Here is an 18,386-nt window from a genome sequence, read left to right as displayed (position 1 = left end):
CTGCAGTCGGAAATATTCTTAAACACGCTTAAATCTTTAAACCGTACTACGTTTAACATATAAATAAAAACTCGCGCTCTCAGTCCTAAAGACATTTAAATCGTTCTACATCGAATTTCAAAAAATAAAAACATTACGCACGAGTATTTTACAGACGATATTTTATGACCGATGAAGCGTACTCTAGTTACGTATCAAAACTCTACGTACTCCACAGAAAACTCTGATAGTTGTCACAAGCGCTGCTTCACGACAAAAAGATAGTGCGCAGCTTTGTGATCTACATCTTTTGAGAAGATAATGACTATTTAAATGTTAAGTGTTCTTAGAATCCTTGTAAAGTTTCAATTATTTAATATTCTTAAATTAAAAATCAATACGTCAAGACGTAGGAGGTAGAAATACAAATCGGCGGCATCATATGTGTCGATGATACTGTGACCCGAACTAATAAGACTGAAACGCTCTAAAGGATAACGACTATTAGAATGAAAACGAATAAAAGTTACGAGAGTAAACAATAAATAGGGCGCTGTAGCTAAAACAAATGAAAAACCTGGAAAATATGCAACAATTAGAAGAGTGAAAGTACAGATAACAATTTGCAAAGAAAGCGATAACAAGAACGATTCAATACCGGGTGATTCAAAAAGGATTTCACAACTTTAAAAGCGCATAAAAGATTTGAGAAACTTACAGATTCGGTTGAGATCTCATTTCATAAAAAAACGCATCAAGTTTGTCACCCGACATTCACTTCGGTTCGATATGGCTTCCGTTTGTAATGCGACATACATCCCGCCTGAAGTCGATTTCATTCCAGACTGTAGCCAGCAATTCGGGCATTATCTCTGCAGCTGCAGAGTTAATTCAGTCTTAGCTCAACAAGATCAGCAAGATAAAACCCGATCTTTAATGAAAAAATATAGCGGGGTAAAATCCGGGGAGCGAGGTGGCCATGAGATTGGACCTTAACGACCGACCCACCGACATAGGAATCGAATATCAAGAAAATTTCTAGGCGGTAGTGAGATGCTGCCGCGTCTTGCTGATAGAACGGTATCCAACTTGGAAATTATTGTCTAACTGAGGAATTAGAAAATTTTAAAGCGCATCCAGATGATACCATTTAGGGTTGTGCCGCCTGGAAGAACAGACCGTATAGTTTTTTTCTGCTTAGGACACAAAAATCATTGATCTTAGGGCAATCACGAAAATACGCTGCAAAATTTCATGAGGGTTTTCGCTACCCCATAATCGTCAGTTATGGGTGTTCACCTCACCACTGATGTGAAACGTTAACTCGTCCCTAAAAATTATGTAGTCTATAAATATATCGTTATCTGCAATTATATCCGTTATTTCCATACAAAACTGCGGCCGAGCAACTTTTTCATCTGAAATGCGTTGAGCCACGGTTAGTTTGTACGGTTTCAAGGGCAATCGTTTACGAAATACGCAACAAACAGTCGTTTGTGGAATGCCAATCTCACGTGACGCACGTCGACTTTATTTCTTCTGACTGCATGCAAAGCTTTCTCTTGTTCCACAGCAGCTTCAGGGACGCGTGAGCGTCCTGGTGATTTTGTATGTTTAGCAGAATAACCTGTCTCCACAGGGTTTGGTGCTAACAGTAAATCGTATGTCTACTAGAAGGCTTCCCCTACCGTACTCTCTACAAAAATTACGAGGAACGGGAATTGCTGACTGCGAATCGTGAAAAAAACACACAGCGAACACGTTTCGCACCAGTAGACGTAATACTGGTGACAGCACTTGTAGCCGAATTCGGTAGTAATAAACTACAATGAGTCAAAACTTGAAGCGTTTTGCTATGAAATGAGACTTCCAACCGAATCTGAAAGTTATCTAAATAAATCTCTGTTTTCTTTTAAACTTGTGAAATCCGTTTTGAATCACCCGGTATTTTGCAGCAATGTGGATTTAGAGCTGAGGAAGACCCGTCAAATACTATTTGTTAAGTGTTTTATTGCGTAAGTGTGACACGTGGTCTTTGGGGGTGGAGTAAGAGAAAATAAGGTTGAATCTTTTGAAGATTGTGTTAGAGTTAGATGGAGATAATAAAACGGGTAAAACGAATAAATTCTTAGCACGATACCTTTGGATAGAACACACTCCTAATTCCACCGCTGTTCAGAAAAGAAAATCAGATTAGATGAATCAAAAAGGGAAAGAATTATTAACAAATCTCGAGAGAATAATCAAAAGGATAAGAGAAAAATAGATAGGAACCGATAATGTTAAAAATGAAAGGTAGAAGAAGATGAGTTCTTCATGGAGCATGAACAATTGGAAACGATACTGATTTAAGACCTACCGTTCAACAAAACACAACATGATGATATCAAATCATTAAAGATGATTTAACAATGTATTTCATTTCTTCTCTTGCATTTCAAGCCCAACACGATTAACAGAGAGCAGGTTTTATATAAATGAATTACTAATCGGCAAAAAATGGACAGATGCTCTCTGAACTCCTAAAAGTCTTGCTGCATCTCTGCGGGTCATTCATACCTTCCATCTAACCACAAAATTTCCTCTTTAACATCATTAATCCTTTCCTCCTTAAATAAATAACACACAGCAGCTTACTGCTTAATATAACTCCATGATGGTAACAGAAGAAGCCTACAGTCGAATCTACACCTATAATTTATTCTTTTAATTTCAATTCTTACACTATTAAATTTAAGGCAGCCGTAGTCATATCTTCTTACTTTATATAATCTGTTCGACTTAAATGATGTTAAAATTAAATCCACATCTTGCAAAATACTAGTTTTTTTCAGCGAGGTGATTCTACTAATAAAGCTGGATGAAGTTACATTACAAAATTTCTTAACTATCCGGATAGAGAAAAAGACTTAAAAAACTTCCCGGCAACTGCAAAATAAACTTATTTAAACTGATAACAATGTAGTCTAAAAAAAGATTCAAAAAGTTCTTATACGGATTACATTACATATACATTGTTATGTTCATCACAATGTAGTAACTAGTAAATTTATTTAAAATAAGATCGAAGCAAAAGCAACTTCAACTGTTATAATGTAAATTATATATTTAAACTTCTGTACAAACACTTACTCAATTTCAAGTCGCACATTTTTTAAAATTATTTATAATTTATGAATGATAAAAAATGTTGACTGATGTACATAAACTGACAAAACTAAGGTCATCATCGATGTAATTAGTTTTAACCGTTTCAAGGAAAAAGCTTAGCCCAAATAATTTTAGTTAATTAAGGTGAAAGTACAATCGATGAAAAGATCTATAATCACCTTACGACCTAAAAGGATAAGTAAACGAGAACATTAACACAAAAAAGACAACATGCCGGTATGAGAATTTAGTATTTTCATGCTACAACACGGTATACGATCATGAAACGGTCAACTAAACAGATCGGTAGATGAATAATAACAATCGTATCGGATATAAATGAGTAACCTCAATTGCGGTGTCACACAAAATATAATATAGAAGTATGAATATAGGGTAAGAGTTCACTTATTGACCTCTTCAAAAGATGAAATCACTTATCATACCAAGCCTACACATATCTTAATAGCACAGACTATATGTTAACAGCATAAATGAATTACTCATCACATAAATTATGAAATAATAAAGAATAAATGTCTCTGTTCAGTGATGACTATCAAAACGCATCTTACAAGATTAAGTAAATAACACTACCGCTATTCAGATGACCGATGAACATAAACAAGAAGAATATCCATTGAATCTCTCTCCTTGCACAGTCATTCTTGCTCGACTAATTTTATATTTTAAATTATTATTATACCGCATTTAGTTTCTCTTTAAAAATTAAATTCATTAATATCCTTTTTACTCTGATAAATTCAATCGTTATGATTTATTAAAATAGGCGATCAAATTCAAGATTTAATTGTGAACTCTGATATACCAAATAGTTCTGGAGAACAGTTTTCCTGATGGAAATCTGATCATGCTCCCAGGCGGCTATTATTTAGACTCTACACCAAAACAATTTTTTGTGTATATATTTGGGTCGGTTATTAATCGGTACTTCCATCTTCAATTCGGATACTCTGATCTCTTCGGAAAATGTGGAGATGTTAAGCATCCGTTACCTCAAAGGGCTTTGAAACATTACTTCATGTCAATTTTTTGTCTTTTTCACAGTACCCTCTGCGAGTGGATCATCATCTTTTATCTCATCTTCCTTGAAGTGTAATACAAATTCCTGATTACATCCACAAAAAGATGCGGGCATCTGCCACATCCTCAGTGTTCATGAGAACAGCTCTACCCACGGAATTATCCAACTATATTACTCAACGGTTATATAAAAATGCTTCACTCAGGCTACGGAGCTTATTTATTAGGTAAAACCAAGGCTCCTAATCCACAGTAACACATATCCGTTGAGTAATACATTTCCATACATGCGACACGTCTAATAAGTTATTTCAGTTTGTCGGCTGTAGAAACACATTAATAGAATAACATAATAGAAACTGCAACTAACTAAGCGTGTGCTCTTAACACTTCTTACTGCTTGATGGTTATATAATTTACAGTTTATGTTTTAGCAAATCATAATGTTGGTTTGTAATAGAGACGTAGCTTAAATAATTAAATTTCTGTGAAAAAAATAATTCGCGGATATTTAATAGCTTTCTTGAAAATATCTTTACGATTAAAAATAATTATTTACAAATAATTATTACAGGATCGTTACAGGATTATAGTCTTGATTTTTGCCAAATTATGAATAAAAAGACAGGCTTACATACAAATGTAATAACTTGCATTATTTTTTAAGACGTTTAAATATAGGAGGTTAACACTAAACAAAATAAAAAATATTTCACTAATTTTATCTACTCAAATGGGTAAATAGTTGCTAACCGTTTGACAGTTCACAGTTAAGTAAATAAATAATCTCACTTATTCTAAATTGGAAATAACTACATATTATTATTTGCTACCACCTTGATTCACTCTACAACTTAAGACCGTTTTAAGACAATTCTATAAGTTTACATTATACGAATACATATATTATATTTGTTAAATAACAATTTAAAATGAAACCTGATATTTTAGATTTTTGAGTAAGATTACATTCTATTCGTTTAAATTTTAATTAAGTATAGCAAAAGCAAATCACAAATATGTTTTCTATTAAAATAATCAATAAAATTTTGTTTTTAAATATGTTATTCTTTTTTAAATTTTTATAAAACATTCTAACATAATTAAAATTATGTTTTAAATTCACCGTGTCAGTAAATTCAATCGATTTACAGAATAATATAATAATAAACTTAATTTTACATCGTAATATATAATCGCAAAGTATAAAATTTACAAATATAGTCATCTGCTGAGTCGAGCCCTGTAAAGGAGTATGGACAAATTTTCATCAACCAACTCCATTAACCACATATTTAAGTATAACCGCTTACAAACTCTTAATTTTATCTGCTTTTAAAACTAGAGTAACTTCTTAAAGAATATATTATCAACAATATTAAAATGAAAAATGGTCTGTTTAAATATCTGATGTAATTAAAGTAATTACAAATCCATGCATGTCTATTAACTTTCATGTTTAAACATGAGTTTGTATGTATGAGTCGTACTTCAAGTAACAAACTATCTAGAACTACCGTAGAATATAATCTCATTATGGACATATCAAAATATTTTGTGTAATAGGCCTATGTTATTATTTGAAATATACATGCTGTGAATTTTTTGTAAACATTGTTCCACGGTTAGAAGCAACAGTGTTTTTTGCAATTTTGTTGGCTTCACTACTCATCAACCCCTTTGAGTAACAAAATAAATTTTATATGGTTTTAAAATACTAAAAAGTACTTACTGCTGCAAACATTTCAGATTTTTGCCACCTGTCCCAAATGTGGTTTTTGGGCCCCAAAAAAGATACTTTAAAAATCTTACGTTTGGTAGCCATTTTTTTTAATGAAGAACACTCAGTAACAGACCAATTTTTTTTATAAGTACTGCTAGTACCTACGGATTGAAAGGTAAAAAATAGACCTGTTACCCAAAGCCTTTCATTATTTATTTTGGGTATAAAATTTGAAAAAACAACAATTTGTAAATGTAACTTTGGTAAACAATACAAGATTTGGTTATATAACAAAATGAATTTTGAGTTAACTAGGATGAAGTTCCATCTTTACATTTTCCAAAAGACCCTTTCTGACCCTCTTACGATATAAAATAAGAATGCTACAGCTATGGAAAAAGTAATGAAAAATGGCTGTTTTTATCTGTGGGTGAGTTACAAAAGTCTATTACTAAAGAAAAATTTTTTTTTAAATATAAAAAAATATGCTTTGGCCACTACAAGGTGAGTAGTAATCATAATCCAAATATCAAAATCAAAAATAGTGATGCGCTGATCATTTGTTGAATTAAAATGGAATACTCCATTATGTAGCAGGATGGTAAATGGTGGAAAGGAAGAACTTGGCGCCTTAAACTGAGTCACTTCAGCTAAGGTATGGCAACCCTAACAGAAGAGTTCCTGATCCTCCAGGTTGGGATTTGGAATGATGGGCCTGCACCCCGTCATCTGTAAAAAGTCTGTCTGTCAAATATTCCAACCGGAAAGCCTTGGAACAGGACTGGAAATTTAGTAATTAATAAACAGAACCGTAAATATATTAAGAGTTTTGGATGCTGGAATGTACAGGGTTTGAATACTACAAGTAATGAAGTCTTTGAATATCTAAGAGTTTAATACTGAAGTAGCTGTTTCGAGTGAAACAAAGAAGAAAGGTTCAGGAAATGAGATGCAGGGTGATTACATGTTTTTTTTACAGCGATGTTGAGAGGAATAAACGATTCATAGCCAGTGTGAGGCTTGCTGTTCAAAAAAAACTTTTAAGATAATTTAAAAATTAATATGATGTCATGATTTGAAATCTATGGAAATTACCATAAAAAGCATAATTTTACGAAATGCAAACCCTTTGATTTTTCTTTAATATCAAATGTTATTATCAGCGCCTCTGGTAGGATTTGGAAATATTAGGTTTCAAGCAAACTCAAAGTATTATTTACTATCTGCGTAAATCCACACTACAAGTGATTAATTAAGAAAACAAACTTTCTTTTTAATTCTTTTACTATCCATTATAAAATCTGACAACGTTGTCAGACATTGTTAACCTTAAGCAAATAAATAAATTACCATATTTTGTTTACAGAATACTTTAACCCCTTGCACTCTTTTGTTGAGTACAATTCAACATCATAATTTACTGGTACCGCTCCTTTGTCGAGTATAACTCAACAAATGAAATTTGCACATAGCACTCCTTTGTAGAGTATAGCTCGACATTTTTAAATTAATCAAGGCTATGCACAGAGATTCAAAAACGAACTGACATCAGTTGTAAGATTGTAACCCCACGTAACATTGATATTCAATATTGATATAATCGAAAATAGATCGTTTTATGCTTAATTATGTTCTCAAAGTGAGGTTGTGTAGTCCGTGAGTCAGCTGGCAACTACGAGTAATTCTAGTAGTTCTTTAACCGATTCTGATATTAAAAATAAATTGAATGATAATAGCGATGAAGATCCTGACTGTAATTTTGAAGAATGTGATCAAGAAAATGCTGTTTTGGCCAATTATAGTGAAGGCAGTAATGATGAAATAGTTGAATCCCAAGGTAGGGAACTCCTAACGTTCCAGAAACCCAGGCTTACACCCAGAAAATTTTTTCAAGAAAACACTGAAAAAAATTATCATAATTGACATGTAAGGCCTATTTTTTTTATCAAACAAAGGTTTTTGTAAAGAAATTTTAATTTTGTTGATATAAGCAATTTCACCATATACAAATACATGCAGTAATCAACCATAAATTTAATTAATAGCTGACATGGAACTAAGTGATCAAAAAATTGGAGGGTAAAGGGTTAACAATGTTCATAATACAATTTACACAATTAAAAAAAAGATGCATGTACACACACATGCACAAGATAATAAATATTGTAACGTAGTCTAAATAACAACAATAATCAAATTTTTTATTTGAATGTAACTTGTAGTTACATCATGGTCAAAATTCAGCTGCTTTATGACTTTTACTTCATAATCAGGATCAGAAAGAACAATGGATATTTAATCGCAATACCTGCCCTCCACCAAAATACTCATTAATTCCACATAAAACTTGATACTTTACATATCAAGTATTCTTTTTGGGCCTGTACAAATTTTCTGTCTTGTAACTCTTTTATTTATGCAGGTAATAGATTAAAGAAAACAGCTCCACTAATATTTGGATCTCTTATTATATATCTTCGAGCAAACTGAATGTCATTCCTTCTTGTATTATAATGTATTTCATTATTATAAGTCTATTACGAAGAGATTGATGAAGCAATAAAACACGTAAAAGGGGATGAAAATTTAATAATAGTTGGAGATTGGAATGCAAGCATTGGAAAAGGCAAGGAAGGAAATATAGTGGGTGAATACGGGCTGGGCAAAAGGAATGAAAGAGGGGACCGACTTATAGAGTTTTGCACGAAGTATAATTTAGTAATTGCCAACACCCAATTTAAAAATCATAATAGAAGAATATACACTTGGAAAAAGCCAGGCAATACTGCAAGGTATCAGATAGATTATATCATGGTTAAGCAAAGATTTAGAAATCAACTCGTTGACTGCAACACTTACCCTGGAGCAGATATTGATAGCGACCATAATTTGGTGATAATGAAATGTAGATTGGGGTTTAAAAACCTGAAGAAAAGGTGTCAGATGAATCGGTGGAATTTAGAGAAGCTTGAGGAAGAGGAGGTAAAGAAGATTTTTGAGGACGAAATCGCAAGAGGTCTGAGTAAAAAAGATAAGGTAGAAAATGTAGAAGAAGAATGGGAGAATGTTAAAAAGGAAATTCTTAAATCAGCAGAAGCGAACTTAGGCGGAATAAAGAGAACTGGTAGAAAACCTTGTGTTTCAGACGATATATTGCAGCTGATGGATGAACGTAGAAAATATAAGAATGCTAGTGATGAAGAAAGTAAAAGGAACTATTGACAATTAAGAAATACTATAAACAGGAAGTGGAAACTAGTGAAAGAAGAGTGGCTTAAAGAAAAGTGTTCAGAAGTGGAAAGAGAAATGAACATTGGTAAAATAGACGGAGCATACAGGAAAGATAAGGAAAATTTTGGGGTACATAAATTAAAATCTAATAATGTGTTAAACAAAGGTGGTACACCAATATATAATACGAAAGGTAAAGTCGATAGATGGGTGGAATATATTGAGGAGTTATACGGAGGAAATGAATTAGAAAATGGTGTTATAAAGGAAGAAGAGGAAGTTGAGGAGGATGAAATGGGAGAAACAATACTGAGATCTGAATTTAAGAGAGCATTAAAAGATTTAAATGGCAGAAAGGCTCCTGGAATAGACGGAATACCTGTAGAATTACTGCGCAGTGCAGGTGAGAAAGCGATTGATAGATTATACAAACTGGTGTGTAATACTTATGAAAAAGGGGAATTTCCGTCAGACTTCAAAAAAAGTGTTATAGTAATGATACCAAAGAAAGCAGGGGCAGATAAATGTGAAGAATACAGAACAATTAGTTTAACTAGTCATGCATCAAAAATCTTAACTAGAATGCTATACAGAAGAATTGAGAGGAGAGTGGAGGAAGTGTTAGGAGAAGACCAATTTGGTTTCAGGAAAAGTATAGGGACAAGGGAAGCAATTTTAGGCCTCAGATTAATAGTAGAAGGAAGATTAAAGAAAAACAAACCAACATACTTGGCGTTTATAGACCTAGAAAAGGCATTCGATAACGTACACTGGAATAAAATGTTCAGCATTTAAAAAAAATTAGGGTTCAAATGCAAAGATAGAACATAAGAAAGAAGCCGTAATAAGAAAGGGAGTCTGACAAGGATGTTCCCTACCTCCGTTACTTTTTAATCTTTACATGGAGTTAATTATATTAAAGAACAATTTAGATTCGGAGTAACAGTACAAGGTGAAAAGATAAAGATGCTACGATTTGCTGATGATATAATAATTCTAGCCGAGAGTAAACAGGATTTAGAAGAAACAATGAACGGCATAGATGAAGTCCTACGCAAGAACTATCGCATGAAAATAAACAAGAACAAAACAAAAGTAATGAAATGTAGTAGAAATAACAAAGATGGACCGCTGAATGTGAAAATAGGAGGAGAAAAGATTATGGAGGTAGAAGAATTTTGTTATTTGGGAAGTAGAATTACTAAAGATGAACGAAGCAGGAGTGATATAAAATGCCGAATAGCACAAGCTAAACGAGCCTTCAGTAAGAAATATAATTTGTTTACATCAAAAATTAATTTAAATGTCAGGAAAAGATTTTTGAAAGTGTATGTTTGGAGTGTCGCTTTATATGGAAGTGAAACTTGGACGATCGGAGTATCTGAGAAGAAAAGATTAGAAGCTTTTGAAATGCGGTGCTATAGAAGAATGTTAAAAATCAGATGGGTGGATAAAGTGACAAATGAAGAGGTATTGCGGCAAATAGATGAAGAAAGAAGCATTTGGAAAAATATAGTTAAAAGAAGAGACAGACTTATAGGCCACATACTAAGGCATCCTGGAATAGTCGCTTTAATATTGGAAGGACAGGTAGAAGGGAAAAATGGTGTAGGCAGGCCATGTTTGGAATATGTAAAACAAATTGTTAGGGATGTAGGATGTAGAGGGTATACTGAAATGAAATGATTAGCACTAGATAGGGAATCTTGGAGAGCTGCATCAAACCAGTCTAATGACTGAAGACAAAAAATAAAAGTCTATTTCCCTTTATCTGTGACTTTGTAGATACATAAAGAATACAAGGCGAGTAGTTTTTGTTCACGAAATATTTTCCTACATGACTGTAAATAATTTAAACTAAAAATTACCCTTATACATTTTTTTTTGTAGTATAAATAATCTTTTAATATGTATATCAGTAGCACTTCCCTAAATCTTGATTCCATACGCTAAATTTGAACAAAGAACATTTTTAAAATCTCAGTATTGAAAAAATTATTTAACTGTTTTAGTATATAAATATCTACTTATTTTTTTACATAAAAAATCAATATGTTTAACGCAAGCTAATTTTCTGTCCAACACAACACCAAGAAATACTCATCCGTTTCATTAATACTATTTTTTTTCTAATCTCAATTTCAGGTTGTTCTAAATTGAATTTGAACAGCCTGAAATATAGCACATTTAATATAGCTATAGTTAATGTAGCACATCTTGGCCAAATTAGAGTTTAAATTTAAGTTTTCAAAATATTTTACAATAAGATCAGTATTAAGATTCAAGTAATCTGTAAGTCATTTATCATCTGCATATGTTATAGTCTTCATGTTTATAGTCGCCGGTAAGTTATTCATACACAAAATGTATACACAGCAAGGGAACCAAAATAAATCCCTGTAAAACACCTTCCCTACAATAGCCCATTCTGGCTGATAATTACTTTGTATTTCTGTATGTTGTCAGATTTGTATGATATTAAATCGAAGACAATTCCTCTCATAGTACCACAAATATATAATTTCACAAGTAGAATCTCACACAGTCAAGGCTTCTGATAAAGCTATTATAACACCCAAACTTTGTTATTCTTATCGTGTAACAGGGTTTTTACTTCATGTGTACAATCAGCAATGATAGTTATAGTCAAAAGACCTTTTCTGAAACCATGCTGAGACTACTATTAACCTCCAAAAAGAAACAAATTCTGTTTGCGATAGCCTTTTCTAATATTTTAGTAAATATTTATATCAGTGCTACAGGTCAATAATTATCTACTTCTTTATTATTTTTTTAGAGTTGTCTAATGACTTTTTTTAAACAATCAGGATATTCACCCATTGATAATAATTTATTTATTAAGTAAAGAAGGAGTTTTGTCAATTCACCTTTATAAAATTGAATGACTTTTGCAGATGTACGGTCCCAGCCAGTTGATTTTTGATTTTTTTAGCCCCAAAATAATTTCACTAGTCACAAAATAATTTCAACAGTTACTAGTTGTAGATATAGAATTTTGACATTTTATATTACTTTCATTTTCAATCAATGGATATATATTAGTGACCCAAATTTTTTGTAGTTTAGATAATGGTTATTAAATACCATTCACTTAAATTATAGATTCCTTATATATTTATTTACTTATAGGCCTATGTACAAAATTTTTGGCTCGAAAATCTCTAAAACTACTATATCAATTTCACTGAAATTCAAAAATGAAGCAACATTATATCTGCAGTTATGCATATGAAAATTTGATGAAGATGGTTCTTGAGTTACGCTCAATTTAAGGTCAAAAAACTTGGGTGAACACTGCCGCAAGTCAGTATCATCTTTTAAGAGGATGGGGAAGTATAAAGGGGAAGGAGTAATAACCTTGTAAAAAAACCTGAGTCCATCTGGCACCAGATAGAGCACCTATTCACAAGGCCCTGCCTAGGATTTCCGGTAGCAACTGTCCAATGGCCTCAAAGGCAGAGGAGGAAGGTTTTCCCAATGGCAGAGAGGGTAGAAGAGAGGAGTTGGGTCTCCCAAATAAAACCCTCATGACCAGAGGCTCTGAGGTTGAGGTGAAGACCCCCACTGGGTCCATTATTGATTTTCCTTTTGCTACACTGACTTTGGTGGTGCAGATTCAGGACTGGTGGGTGAGTGAAGACTACCTAACGAGTGATCACCAGGCCATCCTCATGAGTTTTACAGCTGAAAGTTCTCTGCAGATTGGGAGGCCGGTTCTCCACGGGCTGGGAGGCCGGTTCCCCATGGCTGGAGTACCAGGGGTATGGACCCAAAAGAATTTGCAGACACTGGAACTTGTGCGGTACATGAGGTTATTGTGGCAGAGGACAGAGCTGCATATCTGGTCAACTGCATGAGCTGTTCTTCTCCCTCACAGGTACTGTTGAAAGAATCTTCCCCAGTATATTGGTGAGAGAAGACATTACTCGGAAACGCAGGGAGTGCCTTGGGGCTAGGAGGCTTGCACAGCAAATGCGTCTCTACTAACTATGACAGTTATATATGGCCCAATATAGGAGGAGAAGGAGCAAGCTCAATAAGCTTATTAGAGACTCTAAAAGGGCATCTTGGAAACAATTCATCTCAGAAATTGATACAGACCATGGGGGAATTCATTAAAAGGTACTATAAGCTAGATCCCCTTATCACTGGATATCCGAGAGTTCAGAACATAATTGAAGGCCTGATCCCTCATGGGAATGGGGTTATTGCGGAAATTGAGGATGATGTGAATTCCCCTCCACTTTGACTGAATAAGGTGCTGGGACCAGACCTTTTGTCAAATTTGGCAGTTAAGGTGGATCCTGATATCTTTTTGAGAGTATACAATTGTTTAGTTGAGAGGGGTGTTCCCCCAAGAGATGGAGACGGCACCTGGACTTGGTTCCCAAGCTGGGGAGGGACCTGGTGCTGTCATCCTCTTATAGATCACTGGCGATGATCGACCATCATGCCAAAGACACTCGAGCGCATGCTGTTGTCGAGGCTGACCAGAGTCATTGAAAATGCAGGGGGACTTTCGGATAAACAATTTGGTTTTTGCAGAATTTGCAAGTCCAAAGCAGATATTCTCTCCACATAGATATACTGCACATCATTCTCCACATCACATGGACTACAGTTAGAAATGAGACTGATTTCAGGTGGGATGTATGTCACATTACAAATGTATGCCTTATCAAACCAAAGTGAATGTTGGTGACAAACATGATGTGTTTTTCTATGAAATAAGACCTCAACCGAATTTAAGTTATCTTAATAAATTTTTAAATGCTTTAAGATTACGTCCTTTTTGAATCACCTGGTGGGTGGTGCATCAATTGATGGAGTAGCTGGGAAACATAATGAGAATGTATGTAATTTAAATGTAAGAACCTTGTGAGATTTTGCTTCCTTCAATAGATTAAGGATAGTAAATACCTTCTTTAAAAATAAGGAAATCCACAAATATACATGGACTACCAGAGGGAATAGCAGTACAAGTGGCTAACAGTATTACTAATACTATTAAGTAATAATAAGTATTAGTAATACTACTACTAATACTACCAGTAAGTTGGAAGTTGAAAATAGAGGAAATAGAGTGGTCATAGCCTGTCTCTGGTTTAATTTGTATATAGATGATGTGTTATGTGAGAAGATTAAATATTTATTTGCCTTGCTATAGTTGGGATTTCAGAGAAAGGGGAGTGTCCATACTTTGCTTCAAAGGGTGACAAAGAGATACAATATAATGATTTCAGTTAAAAATCTAAAGTAATTGAATTTTGTGTCACAGAATGTGACAGCAGGAATGTTTAATGATTTCTTAGACTAGAAATACCTCTTACACAGGTTACATATGCCAAATAAAAAAGCAATACATTCAAAACTGGCTTAGCATGTAATACTACAGAATCTAATGAGCAATAAAAAACAAAAAAAAAATGGTTTACATACAAGTATTGTTTCAGAAATTTGCTAGGCAATCACTAACACCACAGCCTTGATAAGCCCCATAAATTTTTTATCAGTTTCTTAAGCAAAAAAAAAAATAAGTGCAGTCATTTTAGAAATGATAATAATATGTCAAAAACACTTCTATTTTATAAATGGATCTTCCCAGTATCACACACAGAACACAAATAAAAATTTATACTTTACTTATGAAATTTCAACATTTTTATGAAATAAATAAATATCCAAATGTTATTTATTTATTAATTTATAACAGTGAGAGGATTTTTCATTAGCTAAGTATTTCTCACTGATTCAATTTAAATATATTTTTATTTAACTTAATTTAATAATTTTAATTTAGAATCATAATCTTTACTAAAAATATTTTTTTGTTGTTTATCTCTAAATATTATACGTACATAATACAGTTTAGGAACTCTGTAAAACACCTAAATTTTTAAATCTACTTTTCTAATACTTCTAATTTCTACTTGATAAATTTAACAAAGCTTTGTTTTTCATAATAACGGAAATGGCATCCAAAACTGACAAAGTGAAACTTTTACTTGAAGTTAAGAAAATAAAGCAAATACTACTTTTAAGTGCATAAACATTGAAATACATCAAAGTAATGGTTAATTGTTCCACTTTGTGTTAATATGATGGTTCAAAATGAAAACTGATTTTAGGAAATATATAAACCGTGGATATTAATGATCTAGTGACAACTATAATGCAAAAAATTAACACAATCCAAATGACGAATAGGCTTCCATTTTATCTTATACTACATCTATTTTATCTTATTCTTGCTATTACAAGAAATAGAAAGAAATCAGTAAAAATAACTGTTAAAATTTTAATAATGCTCATGATTTTTTCACATCTCTGAACAAACTGATATAGAATTTCTATTAATATTTTTAAGATAATACTGTACTTTTACAAATTTTAATTGCCCTAAGTTCCTTATTAGCAAAAATTTCTTAATAGTGGTTAATTTATTCGATCCAATGAGTGTCCAACATTGATACACTCTACCGCATTCTTTACCTGTTTTTATGTGATTTTTATTTGTTATATTATCAAAATTTAACCTCACCCCCCCCCTCCAAACAGTATTTAACTAAAATGACTGTATAGTTTTAATGGAAAGGGCATAATCCCCTTCCAAGACAAGAGTGGTCAGATGAAAATCAGCACTTTAATAAGAAAGCTTTTTTTAAGATTTATGAGCACGTACGTAATGTTTAAATTAATTAAATTTATTGGAAAACTACAAAATGTATACTTCCCACATACTTTTACTATTTAACTGAACAGTACAAAAAAACAATACTAACTTTTAAAAGCTATTAACTTTCATTACATAAATTTGACTTGGCCTAGACATATTTGATTACCCGTACAAAAATTTAATCATACATATAGAATTATACTAGAACTAAGTAATTAAATGAAACGGTATTGGACCTGAGTACCAATACCAAATTGAAGTGATTTTGTGAAGATATACTACTTGAATTTAGACCTAGTTGAAAAGTTTTATAATAATTAACAAAAGTGTACAAGCACAAATAAAGCCAATCATCCACATAAGATAACAGTATTTTTGAAAACAAAAACACAAGAAATGCAGTAGTAATCTGGCTACGTCAGTATAACAAAACCTTATAGGTATTCACATAATAAATCTGTCAAAACGCATTAAACTGGTACTTTATATGACAAAAAAATTAGTTTTTTTTTTGTCATATAGAGTACCTGCTTAATGTATTATAAATGAATGGCTTAACACAGGGCAAATTTCAGCATTACTAAACCTGATTTTGAAATAATTTAGTAAACAAGATACAAAACTTTGAAACCACAAAAAAACTATTATCTACATCATCTATAAATTATAAACAAAAACCAAATAATATAACTAATTGTTGCCTCCACAATATGTTGTTAATTAATACTTGCACAATGTGAAATTACATTCTTACAATTAATTAATCTAATGTACTAGTTAAAACACCCACACAAAACTCAAGGAAAACTTTGAAAGCAATAGAATACAACACATTTGTAAAAACATTTCATCATTTACTTTTCAATCAAAATCGATATCAGAGTTAATGTAATAACTAACTAAATGAACCACAACAATTTTCAGTAATAAACAATTAGTATCAAACACCAAATACGAAAAAGATGTCGAGTAATATAATTTCTGGCTTAAAAACTTAACAATTATGGCGAATTTCACAGTAATACAGACGCATTTCAATGCATAATTAGAAAAATTGAAACTTTCTATCTCAGAACAGTCAGCAGTACAACTGTAAACTAAAATTTTAACAAAACATTAATTGAAAATTTGTTTGAAAAAAAAAATATTTTTTTTATGAAATATCATAATTTAGGAATAAAATATTTACCTTTCGAAATGCGAATAACTCCCTCTGAAGTTTTTGTCGTTCGGCTGAGGGTTGTTGCCCTTTCCCTCGAATAAATTTCAACATGCCTGAAAATTAACGAAGGTTAGGTTAGTGCACATGTAAACAAATTCAAAAGTATAAAGCCACTTTTGACTTCTCTTTCGAATAAAAAAAGCACCTTTAAACGAAATACTATATTACGACTCGGTATAAAATTTACACCGCATACGGCTTCTACGGTAATGTAGATTAAGAAATCGAATACACATTTAAGAACCACAATAACAAAAACAAAAGGGAACGCCTGCTTACGTCAACTTACAGATGCCAGTTGAATATATAGTAATAAGAAAATTAACTCATTCTATTATAGAATATTTAACAACTTATAAATACACTACCTTACGAGAAGCCGCTAGTCCACAACACGCTAAACAACTTCGTCATAAAACAACAAACACTTCTACAAACGCAACACTAACCGCGAATTAATCACACGAACGCCCCTAGAAGATCTTAACACGCACGGCGAACAAGCATGAAACACAGTTCCGCCAACCGCACGTCACATTACTACTCTAAAGGTTGACTATTCATAAAAATTATCAGCTACAACTGTTAACAAGTGTAAAGGAACAAAATCTTCAATATTATTACAATCAGACAAAACATAGGAAGACAGATGGTTTCATCCGACACAGCACCATTTCTCTGAAAGCATATAAAACAAGGTCGATGACTCACGATCTACCTACGTAATGGTGCTGCCCCTGGCGAGCACGTAGTTAACAAAAAAAAGCCGTACATAATCACAAAATGACGTAAAGGTGGTGGTTATTCGTGCAGAATAATTTTTTTCGATCTTATAAAATTATACTGAGCGAACGTACGGGATCTTGATCATCTTAACAACTGCACATGAACGAATGTTTTGTAACTGCAATATAAAATATGTACACCCTATAAAGCTTTTAGAGTCGTTAAAATACATGTCAATACAGGACCCGCTTATTAAAATTGAAATGAAAAATTAAATCTTTAGGAATGCTACAGAAAAAGTACTACAATATTCTTTATTTTTATTTATATAAAACAATTATTTCTTAATCACTGCAATTTTTTGTTAATTTAAACGCATACTAATTGCAATCCAGATATGAACAATTCTTACTGTTTTTTTCCATTTCTTATTCTCGTTTTTAATATTCACTTTTCTTATTCTGTTCAAGAATCTACAACATACTCATGCTTCGAAAGGTATGATTGATTATCTTTATGGTAAACTCATACATATCTTTCAAGATACTGAGCAAATAAATAATTTACTTTGTACTTAAACGAGAATCGGACATAAATCCATAGTTCAGCATACC

General features: G+C 32.5%; 1 protein-coding gene across 3 annotated transcripts in view; it reads right to left on the bottom strand.

The window, feature by feature from the left end:
- The window catches only part of l(2)gl (LLGL domain-containing protein l(2)gl), a 137,684-nt gene extending 119,973 nt beyond the window's left edge, over positions 1–17,711 (bottom strand). For all 3 annotated transcript variants that reach the window (XM_075375368.1, XM_075375369.1, XM_075375370.1), the window contains exons 1-2: positions 17,415–17,711; positions 17,014–17,099 (exon numbers count right to left, since the gene is read on the bottom strand). In XM_075375368.1, the coding sequence (XP_075231483.1) occupies positions 17,014–17,097 (84 nt within the window). In that variant the 5' untranslated portion in view covers positions 17,098–17,099; positions 17,415–17,711. The remainder of the gene's footprint in view (positions 1–17,013; positions 17,100–17,414) is intronic.
- Between the last annotated feature and the right edge of the window lie 675 nt (positions 17,712–18,386).

This window comes from Lycorma delicatula, chromosome 9, assembly GCF_047948215.1.
Source record: "Lycorma delicatula isolate Av1 chromosome 9, ASM4794821v1, whole genome shotgun sequence".
Taxonomy (NCBI): Eukaryota; Metazoa; Arthropoda; class Insecta; order Hemiptera; family Fulgoridae; genus Lycorma; species Lycorma delicatula.
Note: the sequence above shows the minus strand (reverse complement) of the source record. Positions and strands in the feature narration are given on the sequence as shown.